At 41.3% G+C, this 27,334-nt stretch overlaps 1 protein-coding gene across 3 annotated transcripts in view; it reads left to right on the forward strand.

Annotated features, from left to right (window-relative positions):
- The window catches only part of PDS5A (PDS5 cohesin associated factor A), a 176,875-nt gene extending 150,068 nt beyond the window's left edge, over nucleotides 1–26,807 (forward strand). For 2 of the 3 annotated variants that reach the window (XM_048848531.2, XM_048848532.2), the window contains 8 exons: nucleotides 8,479–8,611; nucleotides 9,269–9,388; nucleotides 10,601–10,663; nucleotides 13,414–13,559; nucleotides 14,973–15,078; nucleotides 19,489–19,844; nucleotides 24,875–25,025; nucleotides 25,617–26,807. In XM_048848531.2, the coding sequence (XP_048704488.1) occupies nucleotides 8,479–8,611; nucleotides 9,269–9,388; nucleotides 10,601–10,663; nucleotides 13,414–13,559; nucleotides 14,973–15,078; nucleotides 19,489–19,844; nucleotides 24,875–25,025; nucleotides 25,617–25,652 (1,111 nt within the window). In that variant the 3' untranslated portion in view covers nucleotides 25,653–26,807. The remainder of the gene's footprint in view (nucleotides 1–8,478; nucleotides 8,612–9,268; nucleotides 9,389–10,600; nucleotides 10,664–13,413; nucleotides 13,560–14,972; nucleotides 15,079–19,488; nucleotides 19,845–24,874; nucleotides 25,026–25,616) is intronic. The other variant, XM_048848533.2, reaches the window with a different exon arrangement.
- Nucleotides 26,808–27,334: the final 527 nt, after the last annotated feature.

Here is a 27,334-nt window from a genome sequence, read left to right on the forward strand (position 1 = left end):
CCCCAATGCACAGACAGCCTCAAGTCACTCCACATCCATCCTGGTATGACTGAGCTTTGATACTTTTCCCCTTCCCTTATGGCGCCCCTCAGTGGCCATATTGGGATCCTTGGGCTGCTTATCATCATCAGTTTTCCAGGGCACCTAGCTCATGGATTGAGTGGCCAGAGACAGCACTTTGTTCCCTTACATGCCTCCACATCAGTCCACAGCACAGGAGGAATCATTGGAAGAACAAAAGAAAAGAGCTGATGAGGCTCTCTCAAATATATTTTCATCCTCCCCGATGAGGCATTCATGCCCCCGCACACCCTATCACGTGTGGATGATTTCAAACAGTTTCAGGACTTGACGAAGAGAGTCTGCTGGGATCCCTTTCACACACAACCCTACCTGCCCCCCCATCATCACTATAGTTCTGGTTGTAGGTAACGTTCAAGAGCATACCATTCAGCATAGGTGGGCTTCCCAGGAATCTATACTCCGTGTCAACTTCCTGGAGCTCAGAGCAATCAGATATGCCTGCCAATACTTCTTGTGATTAACGGGGGACAATCCTTCAGGATAATGACAGAAACAGGGCTAGTATGTACAACATAAATTGATGGGGGGAGCAACATCCCCTTCCCTTTGTGCAGGAGCAATGAAGCTATGGCACTGGTGTGTAGTCTACTGCATCCTCATCGCTGCTGTATACCTGCCCAGCCTCCAGACCACCATAGCACCTGATCTGAGCAGACACTTCTGTCAGGATCATGAGAGGGAACTCAACAACTATACTCAAACAGATATTTCACACCTGGAGCTTACCAGAAGTAAATCATCTTGCCACCGCCATCAACAGGAAGCATAAAAGTTGTTTGAGAGGTTATCTAGGTTGTCACTTCCTGTTGTATACCTATCCTCCGACACATCTCATCCACAGAGTCTGAAACAATATCAAGCAGGACAAAGCCAAAGTCATTTTATTTACACCAACTTGGCCAAGACAGGTATGATTCCCAAATCTAATTTGTCTCTCATCTCACCCTACCATCAGTCTTCCATTAACACCTGACCTTCTCACTCAAGACTCTGGAAACATTCTTCACTCTAGTCTCAGCATTCTATGACTCAAGGCTTTGTTCCTGGTTGGCTCTCAGAGTACAGCATCTGTCGCTGTAGAGAGATTCAGAAGGTACTGTTGAATAGCACAAAAGAATCAAGTAGGAAGACTTAACTACAAAAATGGAAGAGATTCTACCACTAGGGTACCCAGCAGCACCTGTTTCTTGTCGACTCTCCCCTCTTTGAGATTCTAGAGTATCTTTTCAGTTTGAAGATCACAGGTCTCTCTGAACTCTATTAAAGTTCACCTGACAGCTGTCATGGTGTTCCATTCCCTCTGTGGAAGGGTTCTTGGGCTTAGCTTATCCTACAACTTCTAGGTTCATCAAAGGATTATCTGACCTTTTTCTGCCTATCAGGGAACCCACCCCAGCATGGGATTTGAACTTGGCCTCAACTCTCTGAGGACACCTCCCTTTGAGCTGTTGGTCAGGCGCACAGTTTTACAATTATGCCTGACAATGGCTCTCACCTCCACTTATAGAATCTTTGAGGTAGGGGCTTTGAAGGCTGATCCTACTCAGTTTTTTAAAGATAAAGGCATCTCTCTGACCACACCCCCAATTTTTACCAAAGTTGACCTCAGATTTTCCTATCAATTAGATATTTCATCTGCCAGTCCTACATCCTAAACCATCTGTCTAGGTAGGAAGCTGCTCTTCATATCTTGGATGTTAGGAGATTGTTAGGAGACCTTTGAGTTGGTCAGAATTTTAGGGGCTCTCCCAGATTCTGTTTCTTTCGCAGACAGAGATAAAGGGGTTCTGGTGTCCACCCAAAGACTCTCCAAATGGATTTCAGGTTGTATTCTCTCCTGCTACAAAGCTGCTGATGGTCAGCATTGTCTTAGAGGTATATCCTGTTCCACCAGATCTCAGTCTACCTCTGTGGCCCTACTGAAAGATGTACCTGATGCAGAAATCTGCAAAGCTGCCACATGTGCTTCCATCCATACTTACTCAAAGCACTGTGCCTTAGTGCAGGCATCTCAGGCAGATGCTGCCTTTGGGACTGCTGTCCTGCTGATGGTCTTAGACCAGGGGTAGTAATTATTTTTTGTCAAGGTATAATCAAGGTCCAGACCCACACCCAGCTGTCCTTCCCTAACCCCTCGATTGTCCCCCAAGCTCCCCAATTGCCCGCCAGTTCCCTACCTGGAGAGTAGAGTGAACTTATTTCCCTAAATTGAAAACAGGCCATACGGAGCTGGCCTGAGCCACCTGGTGTTACCACTTTCTCTCCACTCCCAAACATTTCTCTGTGCCCCTAATTGAGCCAGGTAGCAGAGATGGGGTGGGGGGGAAGAGGAGTGGGTATGGGCTGGGATCTGGGCACCAAAGTACAGTGTGAGTGTGTGTGAGTACTTTAGAGCTCGGAGCCAGGAGGTGAAGCTATTGAATTATGATCCAGCTAGCGGTGCAATGCCCCTCTGGGGGCTGGGAAAGCAGAGTGGCAGGAAGGAGGCTCCAGGTAGGGGGAGGGGCCAAGGATACTCTAGTTAGCAGCCCTGGGGAGATGGGAGAAAGCCGTGCTTGGGCAGCTGGGCAGGAGAGATTTAAGTGCCCGTGAGCATAGCGGGCAGCATGTGGTCAGGTGCCCCTCCCCCCATGTTGCTCCTTCCTGCAGCTGCTCCCAGGACCCTCCTGCTGGCTGTGCAGAGCAGGGGGGTAGTGGGCGCTGGCGGGGGAGGGAAGAGATGTCAGGGTGTCCCCCTGCCCCCATACCTGATCTCCGCAGAGCAGGGCAGAGGGGACAGCCTGGCTCAGGAGGACTTGGAGCTTCTGAATGGTGAGTGTCTGTGTGCCTTTCTTAAAGAGACAGTGCACTGTTTATGAGATATCCCCAGCAGCTAGCTCACACAGTCTGTCTGTCTGTCTCTCTCTCTCTCCCTGCCCATGTACCCTGTCTCCACAGAACAGGGGAGGGGAGACAACAGGGCTCAGGACAGAGCAGGAGAGCTTTTAGTGAATGTCTTAAAGAGACAGCACACAGCTTTCCCCAGCAGCCAGCACTCTGTCACACATACTCTGTGTCACACACACACACACACAGAGTCTAAGAGTGTCTCTCTCACTCACACACACGCTCTGTCTCTTTCCCACTCACCTCCCAACACACATTTGTATTGTTGTTGTTGGTACTTCCTGGTACTTCCTGCAATGCACATGTAGTCTCTATAATTTTATTCTTTCAAAGTGTTATTTTACTGTTTTGACTGGTCTACGCATTTCATAATGTTTATTTCTCTTACACTTACATTTAATTCTTTGAGTAGTGAGTTCTAAAATACCAAACCTGTCCTGGCTGGAGTAATTATTCCTATGGTAACTTTTAAAAAATATATATTATATCAAAGCTTTTTGTTTCTATTGGTGGTGCACATAGGTACATACCTTGGTGCACATAACAAAATTTATTCCACACATGGATGGAAAAAATTAGAGGGAATATTAGCCGGGATGTGTTAGAAGTCACTAGGAGGGTGGTGAAGCACTGGAATGCGTTACCTAGGGAGGTAGTGGAATCTCCTTCCTTTGAAGTTTTTAAGGTCAGGCTTGACAAAGCCCTGGCTGGGATGATTTAGTTGGGGATTGGTCCTGCTTTGAGCAGGGGGTTGGACTAGATGACCTCCTGAGGTCCCTTCCAACCCTGATAGTCTATGAAGTAGGTGGCTGGAGGGGGAGTGGAGAGGGAGAAATAGACTGGTTTGGGGGGCAGCTGGAAAGGGCCCTGGGGTTTGACCCCAAAGGACATAGGGTGGGGAGGACACAAGGCCAGGGGAGAGGCTCCAGGGACCGCGTGGGTGGGGGGCACAAGGCCAGGGGGAGGGGGCATGGCATGCTATGCTTGGTGCCCTGGCACAAGCAGATTCTGCAGAACCTCGTCAGGCTCTTACCAGCCGGGTTCCCCAGTAGGGCCCGGGGCCCACAAGTTGCAGCTCCATGACCCAGCCAGCCCCTCTGTCTCCAGGGAAGGCACAGAAGAATTTGAATTAGGGCCCAGACAGCACTGCCCTCTGATTGGGCTGCAACATGAGCATGTGACACCTCATTGCTGCCTGATTGGAGGGCCAGGGCGTAGTGGAGACACATTAGGCTGCCTGCGGGGGGGGGGGGGGGGGGGAGATGCCCCGACATCGCTGCTTGCCCCCTCTCCATCCCTGCTCTGATCCCAATGTGGCTGCAACTGCATGAGCGGCCACCTGGGGACACGACTGCACCCACTGCTCGGGGGGGGGCTGTGCTGTGGAACAGGCATGGCTCCAGCCCCAACTTAGCTTCAGCCCATGCGGTCCACTGAAAAGCGTCTGATGGTCTGGATTTGGCCTGCAGTCCATCTGTTGACTACCACTGGTCTTAGACCATGCTCCAAAGCATCCATTTCCTTTTAAAAGAACTGCTGAGGACTCACCTGAAGTGGAGCATTCATAAGGACATTAGTTAAAGGAGGAGCAGAGGTTACTCATCTTGTACAGTAATTGGAGTTCTTTAGTATGTTTGTACGTATGGGTGCATCGCTACATGCTCTCCTTTCCTACTTCTTCTTTGTGGTAGGGAAGGAAGTGAGGGCAATTCGCTTGTCACAGCCTTATATGCCCTTGGGTGCATATATAAACCGAACAGAGACTTCTATCAAAAGTCTCCAGTCAAAGGCCCCTGGGACACTCACTCACCTGAAGTGGAGCACCCATAGGGACAAACATGTTTAAGAACTCCAGTTACTTTACATAGTAAGTAACCTCTCCTTGTATGGAGCAAGGAATGTTCCATTCAGGCATCTGACAGAAATATATTGCTGAAAAGTCTCCTGAGATAAATCCAAAAACCCTTTTCTCTAAAAATAAAAATCAACAATACTCCTAGGAAACTCTGCTTAGAGTCCATCCTAAGGTATTCTCATAGATTTCTGCTAACTTACAGAAGCAGGCTGGCATTCTTTTCAAATTGATTGATTCCAACCTGGTTGCAAGTGCCCTAAATACAACAGTGTAAAGAAAATCTGTGATTAGCTAGATATTCAACTATATTGAGTTGACATACATTCTGATAGATAGACTCTAGGATGCTCCTCAGAGATATGCAGTGATGGTGTAGCCATGTTGGGCGCAGGATATTAGAGACACAAGATGAGTGAGGTAGTATGGTACTCTGACATCTGAGACAGTTGTCTTTTCCCTTTGAGCACATATTTTCCAAGGAATCTAAAGGCATTAAGGTAGGACAGGGATAAACCACATTCATTCCACTCTGACCCACATATCCATAATTTGCAGACCTGAGATCCAGCTAAAAATCTGTTTTTTTTTTCAAGGAAGAGCACATTTTGTTTTTATATATTTGACTTAGTTTGAAGTTTGACTATTTGTGCATGATCACCTATTTACGAAGTTGTAGACGAGGGCCTGCATACACCATAAGTTGATGATAGAGGAAGCAAGCAAAATCAAATGTGTTCTTAATAGCTGTGCACTCTTTTGAGAATCTTTAACTGACAATACTGTGTTTCAGAGGTACTTGATAAGAGCAGTTTAAGGATCCAGCCTTCATCCATTTTAGTCTTTGTGAATAATGGAAGGATGTGAGATAGGCTAGCATGTCTATTTAATTGAATCTGCCAAACATAACGGATATTTTATCTCAATTGAGTGGCAGTTTATTATTTAAATGTTCTTATGGGATACTCACTTCTCTTCCTTTGAACTTCTGAAGGAAGCATTCTTCATGTTCGGCACTTTGCAGTTTTCAATATTTATATCCTCAACCAGGAAGATTAGGGTTCCTAAGAATTTGGAAATCTGACATTCAGGCAGACTGTTTGTCTAGTCGCGGTGTTAGTTTTTCTACAAAGGTAATCCTCCTTTCCCAGCTTTATGGGATTAAAGCAGCAGCTAGCAAATGTTGCCCTTCTTGGTCTCCCTCATATTTCTTTCCCAGAGAAGTAATATTGAGCCTTATTACAACTGCATCCAGTTTTCTTGGTCAGATCTCTCAACTTTCAGAGCTGCCAGTGTGTGACAAATGACAGCATCGAGCTCCTATGTTTTGTTGCCCTTTGTGCCATAATTGACAAATTATGTGTGTTAACTATAAAACCTGGTTTTAAGGATGTTTTCTCACTGTGTGAATTAAATAAACCGGTTTTTAAAAAAGAAAACAGAAAAAATAAATTCCATCATGTGCAACCATAAAATAGAGCCCTGCACAGGACTATTTTTTTAATCCCGCTCCTGTCCTGCCCTGCAATACCCACTTCCACTCCCACCTGCTCCTGCATTGTTTCTTGCCTTTTTATGCTGCTCCCACCTGCAAAAACCTTAGAACCCGCAAGAGAGAGACATTCTCCCGTGCTACAAAAAAATTGTTGATTAATTTATTATAAATGGAATTCAGACAAAATGTTTACCACTGAAAGAATAAAACAAATCTTGCTTAAACCATGTAAAAAATACTTTAATTCTGTTATAATAGACATCAAATCTCTTTATATCCCTCACTTAAAATATTAAAACCTTTAAAGATTTAAATAATTTTAAGACCTTTAAATATTAAAACCTTTAAAGATTGTTTTCCTGCAGATTATTGCAGTCTGTTTTTTTTGCCCACCAAACTCCCCTGCAACAAAGTACATTTGATCCGCTCCCGCTGTTGTGTCAGCGGGTCCTGCGGGACCCATGGGATCCCAGTGCCGCTGCATGGCACTCTCTCCCCTCCTGTCTGAGTCATGACCAAGATTTGAACCATGGACCTTCAGACTTCTACTACTTGAGCTACAGAAGTAATCCTGATATTTTCTGTGGACGAAGTGCTAAAGGGGGATGCCACACACATTTATTCAGTGATTACACAACTATTTGGTAGACAGCAACAGAATGCTGGGATCAGGAATTCTGGGTTCTAGTCATGGCTGTGGGAGAGGATGCAGAGGTTACCAGCTAGATAGGCTGCAGTGGCTAATGCAGAGGTTACCAGCTAGATAGGCAAACACTCTAATTTGGGTTGTTTATTCTGAAAGGCAAAGTGGCTGAGACTTGGGTCTGCCATACTACAAACCTAGGTTCTATTTTCATCCTTTCCGGATGTTACCTTGTGCAGCCCCTCAGTTAACTTGTTTTTAAATTGCTGAGAGAGGCATTGATACTCGCCTGCCTTCTAGTGTAGGAGTAAGAAGCATTGTTCAATAATAAGGCTTATGAAAGGCTTCTTGGCCATCAGATCAGTGCACTTTGCCCTAGGGCACTTTGTGGGGGAGTGTCTCTCTCACACATTTGTGGAATATTGCCTATGTTTGTGGTAATATGGAACAGGTAGCTGGATTCAACCAAAATGTGAGACATCTGTCTTGGTATCTGTCTCCATTATGGGAAGCTTCTTCAGGAGTGGTGGAACAATTTTTAGAGTCAGAGTGCTGAAAAACATTGACTGAATGCATCCGATGAAGTGAGCTGTAGCTCACAAAAGCTTATTCTCAAATAAATTGGTTAGTCTCTAAGGTGCCACAAGTACTCCTTTTCTCTTTGCGAATACAGACTAACACGGCTGCTACTCTGAAACCATTGAATAGAACTGTAAACCCTGAATATGATGGAAACCATATATTTGATTGATATTACTACTTCAAGCCAAGTTGCTGCCAGACCTCCAGCACCGCTGTTTGCTTGTTACGTCACCTCTCTGTTAAATATCCTTTCTTTTGCCTGATATTGATAAAAGGATATATACAACAAGGAGAAATTGTCAGTGCTCCATCTTCTTTCTTCCCTTCATTTCTTCTGATATTTTCTTATTTTGTGAGGTTAGCTCATGGAAGTGAACTAAGAGAGGAGAAAGTGAATGAGTTGGACTTTTTATACAGACCTTGATTGAGTCTTTTCCACCCAAACAATTACCATAAAATTAAATTTTCATTCTTGTTTAATATAGAGTTCACTCAGGGCTTGATCCTAAGCCCATTAAAATCAATACAGAATAGTTAGTTAATTGTGTGGCACAGGTATTTCAGTGTAGTTTCAAGTTAACTTGACATATTAAGACCTGTAAATTGCATGCATATATATATATATATGTTCTAAACTGGGTTGGTGGTGTTAAAAGACCTGTAAATTCAAGCATGAACCACACACAGAATTTAAAACATATATGCAATTTACAGATTTTAAAATGTCAAGTTTACTTGAAACTATACTGAAATACCCCTGTGCTACACACACACATAAGATTTGACTGATATATACGATTTGACCACAGTCTCTTAAGACTGCTGTTATAGCTGATAGAGCTAATAGAATAACGTTTTTAAAGATGTTGCTATTCCTGCTCCACACATGGAGATCACAATATCAAACATGGTATTTAGTTACTTGTGTTTCATTAGGTGCCTGTGGTTCATGCTTGAAGTTTTAATGACAAAGAATGAGAACAACAGCCATGCCTTCATGAAAAAGATGGCAGAAAGCATCAAGCTTACCCGGGATGCTCAGTCTCCTGATGAGCCTAAGGCCAATGAAGTAAGAAATATGATTCACTTTAGGAGTGGTGGTTGAGAGCAGAAGGGTTTTGCAATCAGATGCACAACAAGATACATAAGATGTTAGAAAGCACAAAACCAGAAATGTTTACTGTCCTCTAGAGAAAACATTAGTTGTAAACAATGTACACGTTACTTATCTCCAGCTTTAAAAAAAAAACCAACTGTTGCTTTTAGCAGCTAAGTTGAATAAATTGCATTTGTTAAATATTGTCTGCTATTCAGTGTTAATTTTCACTGCAGCCCTGAACTTTTAGTTGCATGTAGATGTTAGTTTCTTCTCTTTGGGAAAATAATGTAATATGTATAACTACTATGAATGTCTACTGTTGGAGTAAGAAACTTGTTGGTGTGTTCGAGTGAGCAACAGCCATCAGATGTGCATTTATACGTCTAAGGTATTTTTCATTATTCATTCAGGAGTATTGTATAGAAAATAAACTGGGAACTACAGAGAGGGGCAAGGTGTGATGAGGAGCGAAGTATGCTGTTAATTCTTTAAGTGTAAAATATGTTCTTAATAGTTGATACAGAATTATTTTTGCTCATTGATTATACATTTTAAGAGTACATTCTTGCTACTCTTATGAAAATTATAAATAATATCTAAAGCACTGTTTCCCTTTTTTTCCCTCAGAAACTCTATACAGTATGTGATGTAGCACTGTGTGTAATCAACAGCAAGAGTGCTTTATGTAATGCAGATTCACCAAAGGACCCTGTATTGCCCACCAAATTTTTTACGCAACCTGAAAAGGTAATTTTGTTAATTCATTTTCTGGGAGGAGTAATACAAATACTTTGTGACTTAACTTTCAAGGCTATATCATAATTTAAAATACGGAGTTGGGAGAAAACTTGTATTTATTATAAGAAGTATTCACTTATATAGCACAAATTGTATGCTAAGCCATCTGTCCATCTTGAGCAGATGCAGCTAAAGTTGTTTGTTAGCAGGTGATAGTTATTTAAAATACTGATGCTTTAACTGACATTGACAGGACATTGCATTAAGGAGTTGTGCACCTGCTGGGAGGGAGAAATGAAAAAGCCAAAACACAAAGAGAAAGAAATGGAATGCAAAGCTGACAAAAAAGTATAGAGAGGAAACAGATAGATTGGTGATTAAATTTTAAAACATCTTGCATATATTTAATTCTGATAATTGTTTGGCGTAGTGCATTTACTTTTTTTTAAAAAAAAAGTCCTTTTAATATAATCTTTAGCCTTTTGGGATTTAAGATTTCCTTGGGCAACCTCATTGTCACCAGTAGAACCCTGTATCACACTACCATAATCAGGACATAAATTGCTAGAGTAGAGCCAAATGAATTCTACAGGATAGATTTTAATTTCTGGTTGTGCAAGAGAATACATCTCAAAATTTCCAGTATCATAAACAGAGAACCCTTCCAGAGGCTGAGATTTCAAAGGTTAAATGATGTAACTTGGTAGTTTACTTGCATCATTATGCAGTATCAAATACTATAGTGATGCAGGCCAAGTGAGCATGTAGACAGATTGATTTGCATTATGATTGACTAGGTTGATACCTATACATTAAAAATCAAAATGAAATAAGATTACAACTTTCAGTTTATAAAAACCACTTCTCTTTGGTCTTCCAAAACAAATAATACAGCTAGACACAACATATACAACAGGGAAATCACTTTTGCTTACCTTCAAGTTAATTAGAAAAAATTGGGAATCTGGAATTGAAGTGCGTGACTGCTGAATACAAACTGTGCAGTTCTGAATAAAATTTTGTTGTGCTTTATTAGATTAAATTTGTCACTAGGAAGCTATATAAACTCTTAAGTGTAGTTTCTGAAAATTGGAAAGGCCTCAAGACGGTTTGATGATAACAGCTTACGTGACAAAATAAATCTTTCACACTGACATAAAAATAAAACCTTAAAATAGAGAAGACAAATGCAGATCTAATTATTTTCCTTTTTTCACGCAGGACTTCTGTAATGACAGGAATTATATTACAGAAGAGACAAGGGTTCTTCTTTTAACAGGAAAGGTACTGTATGTTAATTAATTGTAATGACTTTGCACATGATATATAGCGATTAATAGGCATTCTAGTTTTTCATTTTCAGAGAAATCACTATAAGACTCAGTACAGCAGTTCAAAAAGTGTATTACCAAGTTTGTTTGCTACTTTTAATTATTAATAGCTATACATAGGTGCGAGAATTGTAAATTGCTTTTACTAGAAGGCTCAACAAATGCCTTTAATTTGACACTATTTTCAGAGGGGAGCAGGGGACAGTGCTTACTGTCCTTGCTTTGTCCATCCTGTGCACTGACAAAAATCTGTGAAGGGAAAAATAGTAATTTATCATATAATCACAGGATGCCTCATAATTTGTACGTACAAGGGTGCAGAAGCAAGGTTGAAAATGCTTAATTCTGGCATTTACTCGTTTTGGAGGCGTTGATTTTGTCACCTTGTAAAATGTAAAGATCTTAAGAACAGCATAGTTCACACATTTCTCATTTACGCTTCATTTGCATTTGCTCCTTTACATACTCTCTTCCATGTAACTATATAGTACTACATAATTTACTGTAAATTTTGCTTAGAGTCAGAAGCAATAGTTTTATAGTATTTGTGTACATGATGGAGTTATGAAATACTGCCTACATTTATAGCTTAAATAGTTTTCAAATTTGATTACTGAAATGTTAATATTTGAAACACATTTTCACTGGTTGTTTAAACTGAGCCCTTCGATTCTTTGATAGGAGTCATTCATCTAATTTAATCTTCTGGAAACATTATTGTAGCTAGCAACTCTTGCTAAATACGGGACATATTTTTCTCACTAATGCAGCTCTAAACACAATAGCAGGCCTGGTTTATTTTCTGTTGCTTAAGTTATTTAACTATTACTATTGTACCAAACATCTGAAAAAATTAACATTTATTCAGTGCCCTGACATTTTAATGTTTAAGTAAACATTTATTTCACTTTCTCTCAGTTCAGATTTCAGACAGTACATAAGTGGTATATTGTTTTTATGATAAAACACATAACTCTAACTTTCAAGTAAACTTAGTGCGCTACTTGTTCCAGGGCAGTGTAACTACCGGTCCATGTACTTAGTAACAGGCTATTTTTATGCAGGACATTAGCATGTTATCATGCCATTATACCAGAGGTTGGCAAACTACGGCCCGCAGGCCACATTCGGCCCGCGGGACCGTCCTGCCTGGCCCCTGAGCTCCTGGCCTGGGAGGCTAGCCCCTCCCCTGCTATTCCCCCTCCTCCACCTGCCTGGGCGGTGGGGCTGCACACTCATGCAGCGCAGCAGCATGTCTGGCTCCGGGCGGCGCAGCTCCCAGACATGCTGCTCTGAGCGGCATGGTAAGGGGGCCAGGGCTGGGGGGTTGGATAAGGAGTAGGGAGTCCTGGGGGGCAGTCAGGGGACAGGGGGCGGAGGGATGGATGGGGTGGAGGTTCTGGGGGGATAGGGGGTGGTGGTCAGGGGACGGGAACAGGGGGTGGTTGGATAGGGCAGAGGTTCTGTGGGGGGCAGTCAGGGGGTGGGGAGGGAGGTGGGATTAGATAGGGGATGGGGGTACCGGGAGGGGGTGGCCGGTGACAAGGAGCCTGGGAGGGTGGGAGATTCGGAGGGGGGTGGTCAGGGGGTGGAAAGTGGGAGGGGGCGGGGACCAGGCTGTTCGGGGAGGCACAGCCTTCCCTACCTGGCCCTCCATACAGTTTTGCACCCCGATGTGGCCCTCTGGCCAAAAAGTTTGCCCACCCCCGCATTATACCCTATCTCCTGTCTCAGCCACCGGCCATGTATGCACGCAGTATAAAAATAAACATCCTGTCTTTTGGCTTTGCCCTGGTTGCCTCCTTATTCCTCTGCCGCAAGAGGCTACAGTTCTGCTGGCCAGATGGCTGCTCAGCATCTGTGACATGGTTTTCCTGCTTGGCTTCCTGTTAAATTAACCCCCAACTCCAGAGCAGTATGGAGAGAATATTTTTATTTAACATGGTCTAGAAGGAAACCTGAAAACCCACTGGAGAAGCAGCTTTGTGCCAACCATGCTATAAAGAAAATGCCCTAGCTTCCCACAGAGTGTATAGTGCAAAGAGAAGTACCACCTCCTTTTCCTGTCTAGGCACCCCGAACAAATAGATTACCATCTGGTCCATCTAAACCAAAGATACCAGCCATGCACCAGAAGTCCCTAAAAGATGTGATGTACAGCAACTGGCATTTTACATTAGCTTTCCTTATGCTGAATTAGGAGTGTTCAGATTTCACGTTTTCTTGGACAGCGAACCTAATCCTACCCTTCTGTTGGGAAAGTTTGTATTTATTTGCCCACAACTTGTCTTCTATAGATTGCAAGTTTCTTCTGCTTTATTTGGGTAGTTGTTGCAGAATACTGCCACCTTCATAAGGTTTTTTGGGGCCCCCCAGTATGATATTAGCAGTCATTGGCCATTTGCATGCCTGATATGCAAAGTTCCCTGAATAATAATTTTTTTATAAAATCAAGCAGAATGGTCCATAGCAATTGACAGCAGCCATTGTGTTAGGAAAGACCTCCCACAAATGCCTTTTATCGCATGTTGCTAGTTAAGATGGGAATTATTGCTGCGAGTGGAAGAGGTTATTTAGTATAATAGTTGTGCAGTTAATCCTCACTGTACCATAGACAATATTTTTAAAAAATTTTAGTGTGTTTTTAAAATTCCTGTTTGTATACCTTTAATAAAAGCTTGAATAAATCTCTCTGCATTTTAGCCAAAACCAACTGGTGTATTAGGTGCAGTAAACAAACCATTATCTGCAACTGGAAGGAGACCTTATATTAGAAGCACAGGATCAGAGACTGGAAGCAATATTAGTGTAAACTCAGAGTTGAGCTCTCCTGCAGGAAACAGATCAAGGTACATGGTGTTTATTTGTTTGCAGCTATTTACTTCATTTAACACTATACACTCCCGTGTTTTGGAAATAAGTGTTTTGTTTGTATGCCATTGTACTTTGCTGAATTTGAACAATCAGGAAATGATACTTTGCATTTTTTTATTCCTATAGCCTAGGGTTCTTTATAGGCACCTTTGTGATCCTTTTTTTTAAAATAGCCAAGATAATTGACACATTTAGAGGTTGTGAACTGTGCAGGATCGTATAGCAAGTCAGTGGCGTAGACAGGAATAAAATCTAACTCTCCTAACTCCCTGCCCTGTTTTCAATCAACTAAACCACAGGTGCATCTCTGTATAATTGATCTTGTACCATGTACATCACCATGGAATCTGAGCACCTCGAGACAACACTTATCAACCTCACTAAATTAAGAGAATTTTCTTTCTTGTGTACACTGTGTGCATTAGCTATAATAAAGACAATTCAGATCCAGATGGATTGCAAATGTATTCTGATGCCATGTGATTGAACACTCTAGCTACTTGTTTTTAATATTTTTCCATCTGAAAATATATTAATAAACCACTAACAAGAATATTGTTGTGTAATTAGATTCTACAGCCCACATGTTTCTAATATGAAAGAATTAAGATTAATCATGTTGCTTAATAAACAATAAATATAATTTCTCTTCACTTTTTAATGACTGTAGTGTCTCAGTTAAAACAAAGAGTTTTGCTGATTAAGTACATTTAAGTTGATATGTAGTTTAATAGAAGGCTAAAATGAAAAGGTAGGAATAAATGTTGCTTATAATATGTGACAGGAAAATGCTTTATTTTCTAAAGTACATAGGGACAAATTTTGAAAGGTATTGAAGTGCCTAACTCCCATTGATTTTTTAAAAATCTACTGCAGAGAGAGAGAGAGCGAGCTTGCACTTTGAAATTTTAAGGCTGAGTTTAGCTTGTTTCATAGTTGATGAACTTGATAGGCTAAATGGTTAAAGAAAGAAAGTTGAGTACAACCAAAGGTTTAGTTGTTTCATAAAATTGAAGGGTAGTACCACTTCTATATCCATTTGGAATATGTCCCTCAACTGGGGCAAAGCTTGGATGGTCCTGGAGCACACACAGTAATGGCTCTGAATAGTCTTAATATGGTATGTTTTGTGAAAAATCTCCCCTCCTGGAACAGCTGTGTGCAAGTTCCTTGTCCTGATTGATAGATTTGTTCTTATCCTGCAAACTGGTGGTATCACAGTTGAATGAAAGTTAATACTTGCCTGTATGGGAAACATTCTGATAAGGGGAATATAAAAGTGAAGGCAGGTGATTTTTTTTCTACTTTAGTCTGCGCTCCTGTCTGTCTGCGTTGTTTAAGAAGAAAAAAATAGTTGCATACATGATTGTTTTTAATTCCTCTAACAGGGAACAGAGTTCAGATATATCAGAAACTGGGGTCAGCGAAAATGATGAAAATCCAGTGAGGATTATTTCAGTCACGCCAGCAAAGACAGAACCTGTGAAAAACAAGGTAGATTTCATATTTTTAAAAGTGAACACTATTTTTATAGCTAATCTGGCATAGAAATTAATTTAGTACATACCAACATTTCCTAGATGGTCTCTGAAAGAATTGATGCCTCATCTCATTCAATGTAATTATCTCATTTCTTTTGTCAGCCCATAAAAAGACAGCTCATTTTCAGAACAACTAACGATTTTTTCAGACAAATGGATAGATGGCATGTATTGTCAAACAGTACGGACTAGTTAAGAGAGTTCGTCCTATTTTATGAAATACCAAAGGGAGTACAATGGAACCTTCACGTTTCCCATCTTTTTTTCAGTTTGTTCACAGTTTTAATGTTATTTTAAGTTAAGGTTATATCCAGTTTGTTTGACTATTTATATTTGATAGACCTGCCTGGTCTGTTCAGTATGTGGTCAGAGATTGCACTCAGTTTAATAAAATCACTAGAAATGATGTGTCATTGGTGTTGAAAAGATGCTTAAGCTATAACACCCAGTTAGCGATTTTTGAGGGGAGAGAGGAATATGCACAACAGCACAAGAGTTAAGTAAAGAGTATTCCTCCCAGCATTACATTTCTTTGTATCTACTAGATTGTGCCACAACCAAAATAGTATTTAAACTCTGATTTTTTTAATATTTTATTTCCTTGAGCTTTTTTAAAGAAGAAAATACCTCTCTCATAGAACACAATTTAAAAAAAAAAATCTAAGTTCAGTACTACATTTTTGTAATTATGGAGAAGGGAATGGATAGTGCTAATTTTATGATTTAATACATATATTTATCCAGTCTCTTAAGTAAATATTTAGGTAAAGATGTAAGCAGGCATTTCAAGTGCAGATTGTGGAAAGAGGCTAATTGTTATGTAGACAAGGTTGAAGATGCTATCATGTAAGATCATTTATGACAGGGGTGGCCAACCTGAGCCCGAGAAGGAGTCAGAATTTACCAATGTAAAGAACCACAATAATACGTCAGCAGCCCCTCATTAGCTCCCCGCCTCCTGCCCACCCGCAGCCCCGCCAATCAGCGCCTCCACCTCCCTTCCCACACCTCCCAATCAGCTGTTTCATGGCATGCAGGAGGCTCTGGGGGGAGGGGAGGAGCGAGGACATGGCGGGGGCAGGGCCTGTAGCAGAGCCAGGGGTTGAGCAGTGAACACCCCCCAGCACACTGGAAAGTTGGCGCCTGTAGCTCCAACCCCGGAGTCGGTGCCTATACAAGGAGCTGCATATTAACTTCTGAAGAGCCGCATGTGGCTCCAGAGCCACAGGTTGGCCACCCCTGATTTATTACATCCTACCCGCACCTTCTCCAAAACGGAAACAATCTTTCTGAAATTTCACAATCGTGAGTTTTTGCCAGAGTGGAATTTTTCTGTAAAGTTTGGGACAAATTGGACAAGGCATATGGGAGATATGACAATTCAAAAAAGTAAATGTTCCCACTTTTTGAGATTTTGGTTGAGATTTTCAGAGCTATAGGGTATTTAGGTACACTGCTCCCATTGATATCACAGGGTGTTGTGTAGCTAAATTACCTACCTGGATTTGGAAATCTCAACCCTTATTCATTTGCTTCATAGTGATTCCAAGATATCTTGCTCAAGGGAAAAGCAAATTTATTCTAAGCTGTTGGCCCTGGTGGGAACTTGTTTCTTCAAGATAATTTAGTTATTAAAGGTTTCAGAGTAGCAGCCGTGTTAGTCTGTATTCGCAAAAAGGAGTACTTGTGGCACGAAAGCTTATGCTCAAATAAATGTGTTAGTCTCTAAGGTGCCACAAGTACTCCTTTTCTTTTTAGTTATTAAAGACACTTGTGATCCTGTGTCCACATGTCTATTTTTTTAATTGAGGTGATCTATGCCAATTGAAAGCTTCCTAACCTGTAAGAAATGTATTTTACAGAAACATATACTAGAAAGCCTATATCCACACACAAGTGTGAGGAGGGAAGAGTAGGTTTATAGCCAAGAGTACCTGAATTCCATTCCCAGTGCTCCCATTGCTTGTCCTTAAAATGTTCGTTAAGTTGCTCTTGACTGTTAAGGAAAACTAACTAGGATTACACAAAATTATACAAATAGTGACTAGCTCGACGGTCACTGTGAATAAAATATTGCCTAAGGGGAAAAATAGCTCCCGAGATGTGTATGTTTTTTCCATGCATGTATTTTATAGAATCTGTTTAATCTCTACCCTTTCTTTCTGATACTACGTTTTGAATCATTTGTCATCATGCTGAATTATTTCCCTATATGATATAAATTGTATATAATTATTGTTACTTGGAAATTTTTAGGGAGCTTTCAAGAACAACAAGAACCATTATGACCAAAATGTAGAAAATTAAAATTCTTCCCAGGCACTACCAAAATGCCTCATATGAGACTATTTAAAAAAAAAAAAAAACAGGAAAAAATAGAAAAAAACTCTTACCATAAAGTTTGTTTAGCCATTTTTAAAATAACAATGGAACTTCTAACGAGAGAAATCCTAGTTTCAGACACCGCATCTAATTTATGGTGAATGGTTTTAATGGATGTGTTTTAAATTACATGAGATGATCAGGTGCCACATTAAAAAATTTATATATGGCATTTATCAAATAGCTAAACAAAAACCTTTAAATTTTTCACTCTTTAAAAAAAGGAGGCAGGGGAATTAGCACTGTTTTCATGTGTTTGAAAAACCCTTGGAAATATTTGGGTTTATAAGTTTTATTACTCTATAGCAATGGTTTTCAACCTGGGGTCTGCAGACTAAGATTTGCAAAGGGATCCGCACCTCCGTTCAAAATTTTTTAGGCAGCTGCAAATGAAAAAAGGTCAAAAACCACTGCTCTATAGCAAAGTAAAGACTAACAGATATTTCATGATGCCAAATGAATATCAAATGGAAGCAATGTCAGCCAGATGGTTGGTCTGATTTAAAAATAATTAAATGGCTGATTTCTGATGGGCTGAACCATAGACCAAGTCTGTTTCCTAAGACCACAATAGTTCAGCCTTTTAATAATGGTCATTTCACAGGCACCTAAGGTACATTCCTGATGAGCAACCTTTTTTTTTAACCAATGGCATATTTACAGCTTTTGTAGATTAAATAGTGTATACATCCCTTGGCAAACTCAAAATGCTATATTAATATGTGACAGGTTCACAAAAACATTATATAATGTTCTGTATTACTTAGTGGAAAGTAAAGAGATGGTGGCAGAATTATGAACTTGGCGATGAAGTTCTTTTATGTTATAGGTGCCATTTTAAGTTCTGGTGGCATCAGAGTAATTTTTCTTTTTGTCTCTGGTATTGAGTAATGAATTGCACTGTAATTGTACTTGAACTGCATAAATAAGGAGATGCAAAACCATCAAAATATTTTTGCTAATCTGAAGTTCAGACTTGTGTGTTCTATTCATAAGCTGTCTGATAAAAATGGCCTCAGCTACCGGGACCATTCAGCTCTACTTGTATTTTTACCCATATGAATAATTACAGGTTTTCAAGGTACACAGGAAATAATGTAAATAATTTCACTGGGTCTGTTGCCATGGTAGAGCCATGATGTTAACAGTCATCATCTTAGGTATGTTCCTTGAATACCCCTCTCTCCTCCTCTATGTGAGATGTGCTGGCAACTGTTCCAGGGGCCACTGATTAGATGGCAACTTACCACCTCTCCCCTTTGCCCAGGGGTCCATTGCGCAGCCCTGCCCTATGTAAGAGGAAGAACACCCCCTATCCCCACATACACACACGCATTGCTCCCTGTACCTAGTGAACGTGGCAAAACACGTGCGGATGGGAGATTCCCCCCATACCCCAGTTTCCATCTTCCTCACTTCCCCAAAACCCTTTTTTTTTGTCCTGGAGTGTGTTCTGGAAGGGGTTTTTTTTATTTTATTACTACTACTACTACCACCACAGCTTTACTGGAGGTTGGTCTCAGAAATCCATCTACTAAAGTAAACCACCTTTTTGCTGCACTAAAGTCTTGTTTCACCAGAGACATTGCTTACTGCCCTTCTAGTAGATCTCTCAGTGATGGGCAAAGAGACTGTGAAGGAGCATGCCTCGTAGGACCATGGTGGGAAGTGAGTGTGTTATAGTCCTACCATAATCTTAGTTACTTTCAAAATACAAATAAATTACTTTGAGACTGAAATAAAATGCACTGTGTCATACATTATAGGTTTCATATATTAAATTTATTGCAAGCAAACTATGCCAAAAAGTTCCATTTTGGTATGTTTTTTCACTAGAACCAAGCCTTACATGTTGGGTGGGTGTTCGTATGATTTGTTGCATATCTGCTTCAGAAATTCATGCTTTTGTCTGATAACAGTTACAGCTTGGCCTTTGGGGATCTTGTTTTTGCTAAATAGGAATTTTTCTTTTCTTTTCTAGGAGATTCATTCTGATCAGGCTACACAAGGAAACATTAGCACTGAACGTGGAAAAAAAAGAACGGCAGCAGCAGCTGGATCAGAAAACATTCATCAAAAAACAGAAGAAAAAAAAGCAGATGAATCAGGACCACCAGCCCCTCCCAAACCTAGGAGAGGGCGTCCACCAAAGTCTGAATCTCAGGGCACCACAGTAAAAAATGATGAAACAAATAAACCATCTGGCAGGGGAAGGAAAAGGGCAGCAGTCAGTCAAGAGAGTTCAGGGGGTTTAGAGGCAGGTAATGCCAAAGCACCAAAACAGCAAGACATAGCAAAAAAAGCAGCACCAGCACAGAGACAAATTGATCTACAAAGGTAAAAATAGCATCTTTCCTACCTCCATGATATATCCTGAGCTTTAGAAGTAATGTATTCAACAAATGGTTAAACACTCTAACCAAAACATTTACTAATAACCAGCATCATGGCTCAGCACATTGCATTGTGAAATATATTTTTTCTTGGGGTATCTCAAGATTAAACCTATGTATATGCTATGAGAACAAGGCTCAGAGCACTGAATATAGTATATGAGACCAGAAACCATATCCTCTTTTTGTACAATATTATTTCTTGAATGTGGTGCTTCCATTGGCATCAGCTGCATCACTATGTCAGAGAGCTAAGAGTGTTGGAGTTGGGATTTTTCACTCCATTTACTAATGCAAATATACATGTGCTCTAACTCAGGACCCTGGTCTGGTCAATCAACTAACAAAGTTAAAAGCACTATATCTTTGATGAATGAAATAATTTTTTTAAAAACATTTGGGTTTTGCTGCTTGTTTAATCCATGTCATTTCTTGAAACAATCACTTGTCTAAAATATAAAAAAGCAAATGGATAACAGAAATTGAAACTGTACGTTCACCAAGCAGCTATTTGATTTTGGTACAGCCCTTTTTCATTCTCTGTACACATGCTTTGATTTATACATTCACTGAGCGGTCTTTACATTTGAAACACAACTTCATACACCAGAACTAAACATTCAAAAAATTTGAAGAATTGGCTTAGCACAACCTTGGATGCCTACGTTTTCCAAACATGTTTTAAATGTAAGAACCTTTAAATTGCAAAAACATAAGTAAGTTATGTGCTCAAAAAACCCTCAGCTTAACCTGAAATAAGTATTTGAGTAGGTCTGTTAGTAATTTACACAGCAAGCTCTTTCATAGATTAAAAATAATTTAAAAGTGAAAAAATACAGCAAGAAATTAATTTTTAATAAGGAAGAGGCTGCATCTTGAAAGCAGTCCAAAAATCACATGGGCATGATTGTAATCATTATTGATATGAGATGTCATATCAGAATAGAGAAAATCATGTCTGTGACAGCATCAACCTAGGAAGTGAGGGGATTGCCCACAGAGACTGTGGTTTCTAGTTTTCAACTAAATTCAGTCTGTATGGGACAGAATGAGATGTTCCCCAGCCTTCCCATCTCACATCAAGACTGAGGGTATGTCTACACTACGAAATTAGGTCGAATTTATAGAAGTTGATTTTTTTAGGAAGCGCTTTTATACGGTCAATTGTGTGTGTCCCCACTAAGCACATTAAGTTGGCGGAGTGAGTCCACAGTACTGTGGCTAGCATCAACTTTTGGAGCATTGCACTGTGGGTAGCTTTTCTGCAGTCTCTGCCGCCCATTGGAATTCTGGGTTAAGCTCCCAATACCTGATGGGGCAAAAACATTGTGGCGGGTGGTTTTGGGTATATGTCATCAGTCGCCCCTCCCTCCATGAAAGCAACAGCAGACAATCGTTTTGCGCCTTTTTTCTGTGTGGACACCATACTGCTTTCAGCAGATGGTGCAGTAGGACTGCTAACCTTCGTCATCAAACCACCGCTTCCGCTGCAACTCTGCTGTCCTGCTCTTGTCTCGATAGCGAATTTCTCCATGTTGGCTGTCATGTGCTCCCACTTCCGCTGCAACTCTGCTCTCATGAATCCACCTCGCAGGTCCTCTCATCGTTCTCTATAAATATCTACTCTCCTGGCATCCATCGTCAGCCACCACTTCCACTGCAACTCTGCTCTCCTGTAGACGCCATACCACGGCAAGCATGGAGCCCGCTCAGATCACCCAGCAATTATGAGCATTGTAAACACCTCACGCATTATCCTGCAGTATGTTCAGAACCAGAACCTGCAAAAGCAGGTGAGGAGGCGACGGCAGCGCAGTGACGAGAGTGATGAGGACATGGACACAGACTTCTCTCAAAGTACAGGCCCTGGCAATTTGGACATCCTGGTGGCAATGGGGCCGGCTCGTGCTGTGGAATGCCAATTCTGGGCCCAGGAAACAAGCACAGAATGGTGGGACCGCATAGTGTTGCAGGTCTGGGATGATTCCCTATGGCTGCAAAACTTTTGCATGCATAAGGGCACTTTCATGGAACTTTGTGACTTGCTTTCCCTTGCCCTGAAGCGCAGGAATACCAAGATGAGAGCAGCCCTCACAGTTCACAAGCAAGTGGCGATAGCCCTCTGGAAGCTTGCAACTCCAGACAGCTACCGGTCAGTCGGGAATCAATTTGGAGTGGGCAAATCTACCCCTGGACAGTAGTCAGGAGCTGTTCAACTATAGGCTGAGCAAGTGCAGAATGGTGGTAGAATGTGCATTTGGATGTTTAAAAGCACGCTGGCGCAGTTTACTGACTCAGTTAGACCTCAGCAAAACCAATATTCCCATTGTTATTACTGCTTGCTGTGTGCTCCACAATATCTGTGAGAGTAAAGGGGAGACGTTTATGGCGGGGTGGGAGGTTGAGGCAAATCGTCTGGCCGCTGATTATGTGCAGCCAGACACCAGGGCGGTTAGAAGAGCACAGCAGGGTGCGCTGCGCATCAGAGAAGCTTTGAAAACCAGTTTGATGACTGGCCAGGCTATGGTGTGACAGTTCTGTTTGTTTCTCCTTGGTTCACTCTACTTCCCTGTAAGCCAACCGACCTCTCCCCTTCAATCACCGCTTGCAGAGGCAATAAAGTCATTGTTGTTTCAAATTCATGCATTCTTTATTAATTTGTCACACAAATAGGGGAATAACTGCCAGGGGAGGAGGGAAAGACAAGGCCACACTGCACTTCAAAACTTATTGAATGCCAGCCTTCTGTTGCTTGGGCAGTCCTCTGGGGTGGAGTGGTTGGGGGCCCGGAGGGCCGCCTCACCCCTCACCGCCCCCCGCGTTCTTGGGTGACTGGGTGAGGAGGCTATGGAGCTTGCAGAGGAGAGTGGTTGGTTACACAGGGGCGGCAGTCTGTGCTCCTGCTGCCTTTCCTGCAGCTCAACCATATGCCAGAGCATATTAGTTTGATCCTCCAGTAGCCTCAGCATTGCATCCTGCCACCACCTCATCACGCTGCCACCACCTCTGCACTTGATTCTGCCACCTTTTCTCTTGCGTGTCCCTCCTGTCCTCACGTTCATTTTGTGCTTTCCTGGACTCTGACATTGCTTGCCTCAACACATTTTGCTGAGCTCTTTCAGTGTGGGAGGAGTGCATGAGCTCAGAGAACATTTCATCGCTAGTGCGTGTTTTTTTTCGCCCTCTGATCTACGCTAGTCTCTGGGACGGAGATGACAGGGGGAGCGTTGAAACATTTGCAGCTGTGGGAGGAAAAAAGGGAGAGTAGTATTTAAAAAGACACATTTTAGAGAACAATGGGTAGACTCTCGCGGTGAACCAAGCTGTTAACATTACATAGCACATGTGCTTTCGGTACAAGGTCGCCCCCCCTCCCTCCCCAATTCTCTGGGATGATCATTTCACCCCTGCCCCCACCGTGTGGTTAACAGCGGGGATGATTTCTTTTCAGCCACAGGCAAACAGCCCAGTAGGAACAGCCACCTCTGAATGTCCCCTTAATAAAATTCCCCTATTTCAACCAGGTGACCATGAATGATATCACTCTCCTAAGGATAACACAGAGAGGTAAAGAACGGATGTTGCTTGAATGCCAGCAAGCACGGACCATACACTGCCATGCTTTGTTATGCAGTGATTCCAGACTACGTGCTACTGGCCTGGCGTGGTAAAATGTCCTACCATGGAGGACAGAATCAGTCTGCCCTCCCCAGAAACCTTTTGCAAAGGCTTTGGGAGTACCTCCAGGAGAGCTTAATTGAGATGTCCCTGGAAGATTTCCGCTCCATCCCCAGACACGTTAACAGACTTTTCCAGTAGCTGTACTGGCTGTGAATGCATCTCACGTCTTCAGGGCAAATTAATCATTAAACACGCTTGCTTTTAAACCATGTATTATATTTACAAAGGTACACTCACCAGAGGTGCCTTCTCTGCCTTCAAGGTCCGGGAGCTTGCGTTGGGAGAGTATTGGCTCCAGGGTGATAAACAGTTCCTGGCTGTCTGGGAGAATGGTTTCATCCTCATCTGCATCTTCCTCGTCCACAAAATCCTCATCCCTGTTGCGTGAGACTCCCCCCTTGCAGGAGTCCACGTACAAGGGTGGGGTAGGGGTAGGGGCACCACATAGAATTGCATGCAGCTCATCATAGAAGCGGCTTGTCTGGGGGTCTGACCCAGAGCGGCTGTTTGCCTCTGTTTTTTTTGGTAGGCTTGTCTGAGCTCCTTAAGTTTCACTTGGGACTGCTGCAGGTCCCTGTTATAGCCTCTGTCCTTCATGCCCTTGGAGATTTTTTCAAATATTTTGGCATTTCATCTTTTGGAACTGAGTTCTGATAGCACGGATTCCTCTCCCCATACAGCGATCAGATCCCGTACCTCCCGTTCGGTCCATGCTGGAGCTCTTTTGCGATTCTGGGACTTCATGGTCACCTGTGCTGATGAGCTCGCCACGCTGGCCAAACAGGAAATTAAATTCAAAAGTTCCCAGTGCTTTTCCTCTGTACCTGGCTAGTGCATCTGAGTTGAAAGTGCTGTCCAGAGTGGTCACAATGGATAGCTCCCAGAGGCCAGTACTGTCGAATTGCATCCACACTACCCCAAATTCAACCCAGCGACGTCGATTTCAGCACTAATCCCCTCGTCGGGTAGGAGTACAGAAATCAATTTTAAGAGCCCTTTAAGTCAACAAAAATGGCTTTGTCATGTGAACGGGTGCAGGGTTAAATCAATCTAATGCTGCTAAATTCGACCTAAACTCGTAGTATAGACCAGGGCTGAGACACCTGCTTGAAGTGACAGATAATGGCCCCAAAACCACAAAGGGTCATATTAGCATATAGTCAAAAAGAATCTGTATTTTACACTTTTCCTTGAAATTCTGTGATATTTAATTTTTTACATACTTAAGCCATGCAGTATGTATTAATTCAATGATTCCTAAAGGAATGTCAAAACAGTGTTAACATTTTTCAGAAGCCAGGTGCTGGGAAGTGATGGAGATTCACTGTTGGAGATAGACTCAAGTCCAGGATATTCATCAAATGATACGGATCATTTTAAAGCCTGTGAGAGCAGCCAGGAAGACAATGAGGATACAGAGCTAGCAGAGGGAGGCTTCCTAAAGGTGCAGCAGGGACATACAGGGCTATTTTATAATTTTATTGTAGTTTGTGCAGTAGGGAAGCAAGGAATCCCATTTTCCTTCTATAAAAATCACCTTTGAGTGTGGGACATATCACAAAATCTTAGCTTTTTAGACTATTATTTGTGGATATCAGAAAAAGTATTTGCTGGGTTACTTGCTTTTAGATAAGAGTTCAGTGATAGTCTTTTGTAGGCTTGAATTCTTAAAGCAGTTGTTTTAAGTTACTCTCCCCATTCTACTGCATTAATTCAGTCTGATTCAACAAGAGAAAATGCTAGTCGGTTATGGAAATTAAAGCATATATCTATCTTCATTCAGGTTTCTGTATCACCACTTTTGGTTAAAACATGAAAATACACAGTAGGGAAATGTGGACTTATTGAACCAGTGCTGAGCTAGTCCAGAAGAAGATACAGTATAACGCTGGAAGATTAAAAGCACAAATGAAGAGTCAAGCGTATTGTAGGAACTTAAATGTACACATTGGTGAGGGTGGCTTTAATGGTTTAGAAGTAACTGAATTTTCTTTACCCAAATATTTAACTCTTATTTTCTTTTCTCCCCTATAAGGTAAAAAGAAAGCTTACACGAAAAGGGAGGAAATGAAGGCCAAATAAAGGCAAACTCCAAGCTTCTGCAAAAACTAAGATTCTGAAATTTCCTATACAGGAACTGAAATTACTTCAAAACACACAGCTTTCAGCTCTGAAAACAGAAGGAAAACTATGCTTCCCTTTTACATGAAATTAATCCTTCTCAATGGAAATGTAAAGCAGAAACTCTTGAGAAAGAGGCTAAAAGCATCTGTACTTATTTCCCCAGAGACTTTTTTTTATGAAAAGTCAATAATTAAGCAAATTGCTTAACACTTGGTTCCAGTTTCTGCATATCTGGAGTTTAAAAGTATTTTACTCCATTAATTTTCATGCTGCATTTTTTTTTTAAAGAAAGTCAAAGGAGAGGTTCTTTTACTGACATTGAAAATTTGTGATCCGAGAGCCAGGTTATTCCCATGTTTCACAAGAAAAAGTAGATGTCTACTGAATGGAAACAAGAGTAGAGGAAAATCACAAGAAATATTTCTTTGCTTTACTTTTGGAGACTGTTTTATGTATAATTCTTTCCGCCTGCCTACTTTTCTGCAAAAATAAGATGTACAGATTTCAGTTCCCTGCTATGAAAAGTCATGTGGTGGCAATTTTATAAATGTTGCTTTCTGATTTTTATCAGAGTGGGAAAATAATCACTTAAAATTATTATTGATTTGCAAGTAGACATTTCATTTTTTAATTTTTCCTCCATTTTAGTTTAATATAATTTGCAATAAATGTACATATTGATGTTTGTTTTATAAAAACATATATCACTTTTAAGTGTTTTTACTCCAGCAGTTCTGTTGGAATATTCAAAATTTTAAAGGAGTAAAGACAGTCCAGCATTTGATTTTATAATGTTTGTCACCAGATTTTTATTATTGATGTAAAAAAGTCAATTTTTAAAAATAGTTGGACTTCGGCAGCTTTGTAAGGAAAGTTGGAAATGGTTAGGGTCGCTCTCAATTTTGAGCATTGTGCTGATTGGAAGTAAGGTCTGTTTTGCATTTTGTCTTCCTGTCCAGGCTCATTTTTAATGTTTGTTTTAGAAGACTGTTGCATCAATATTATGTTTCCTGGCATCGTTCAGCATAGATACAGTGTACACTTTTATGTACACATGATCATATTTAAGTTTGTTGCATAAAATAAACGCTTCTAGGTGTCATATGGTGGTCCTTTTTTCATTCCCCCTAAATCTAATTATTGTATATCTGTACGCAGGAACATTGCAGTTGAGTAAATAGGCTTTGTGCTGGCAAGTATGTAGTTAAAGGCGAAAATTTGCATCTGAAAAGACTGATCTGTTTTTTGTAAATTCATTTTTCCTGCCTAGAGGATAAGCACTGGACTGCAACTCAGGAGAACTGGGCTCTATTCCTCGTTCTGCCATTGGCCTGCTGGGTGACCTCGAGCAAGTCGCCTCACACCTCTGTGCCTCGGTTTCCCCATTTGTAAAATGAGGATAGTGTTACTTCTTTTGTAAAGTGTTTTGAGATTGATGAAAAAACACTGTATAAGAGCTAGGTATACAATATATTCTTTGCTATTGATGCGGTGGTTGAGGAATGCTTTCTGTCCTAAATTGGTAAAGTGTTGCTGTATGTTGTTAAACTATTATCTTTTTCTAGTCCCAGAGTGGCCGTGCTTCACTGATGGATACAATTTTGTGTTTGTGTTCACACAGAGCAATAG

Source organism: Caretta caretta, chromosome 4, assembly GCF_965140235.1.
Source record: "Caretta caretta isolate rCarCar2 chromosome 4, rCarCar1.hap1, whole genome shotgun sequence".
NCBI classification, from domain to species: domain Eukaryota; kingdom Metazoa; phylum Chordata; order Testudines; family Cheloniidae; genus Caretta; species Caretta caretta.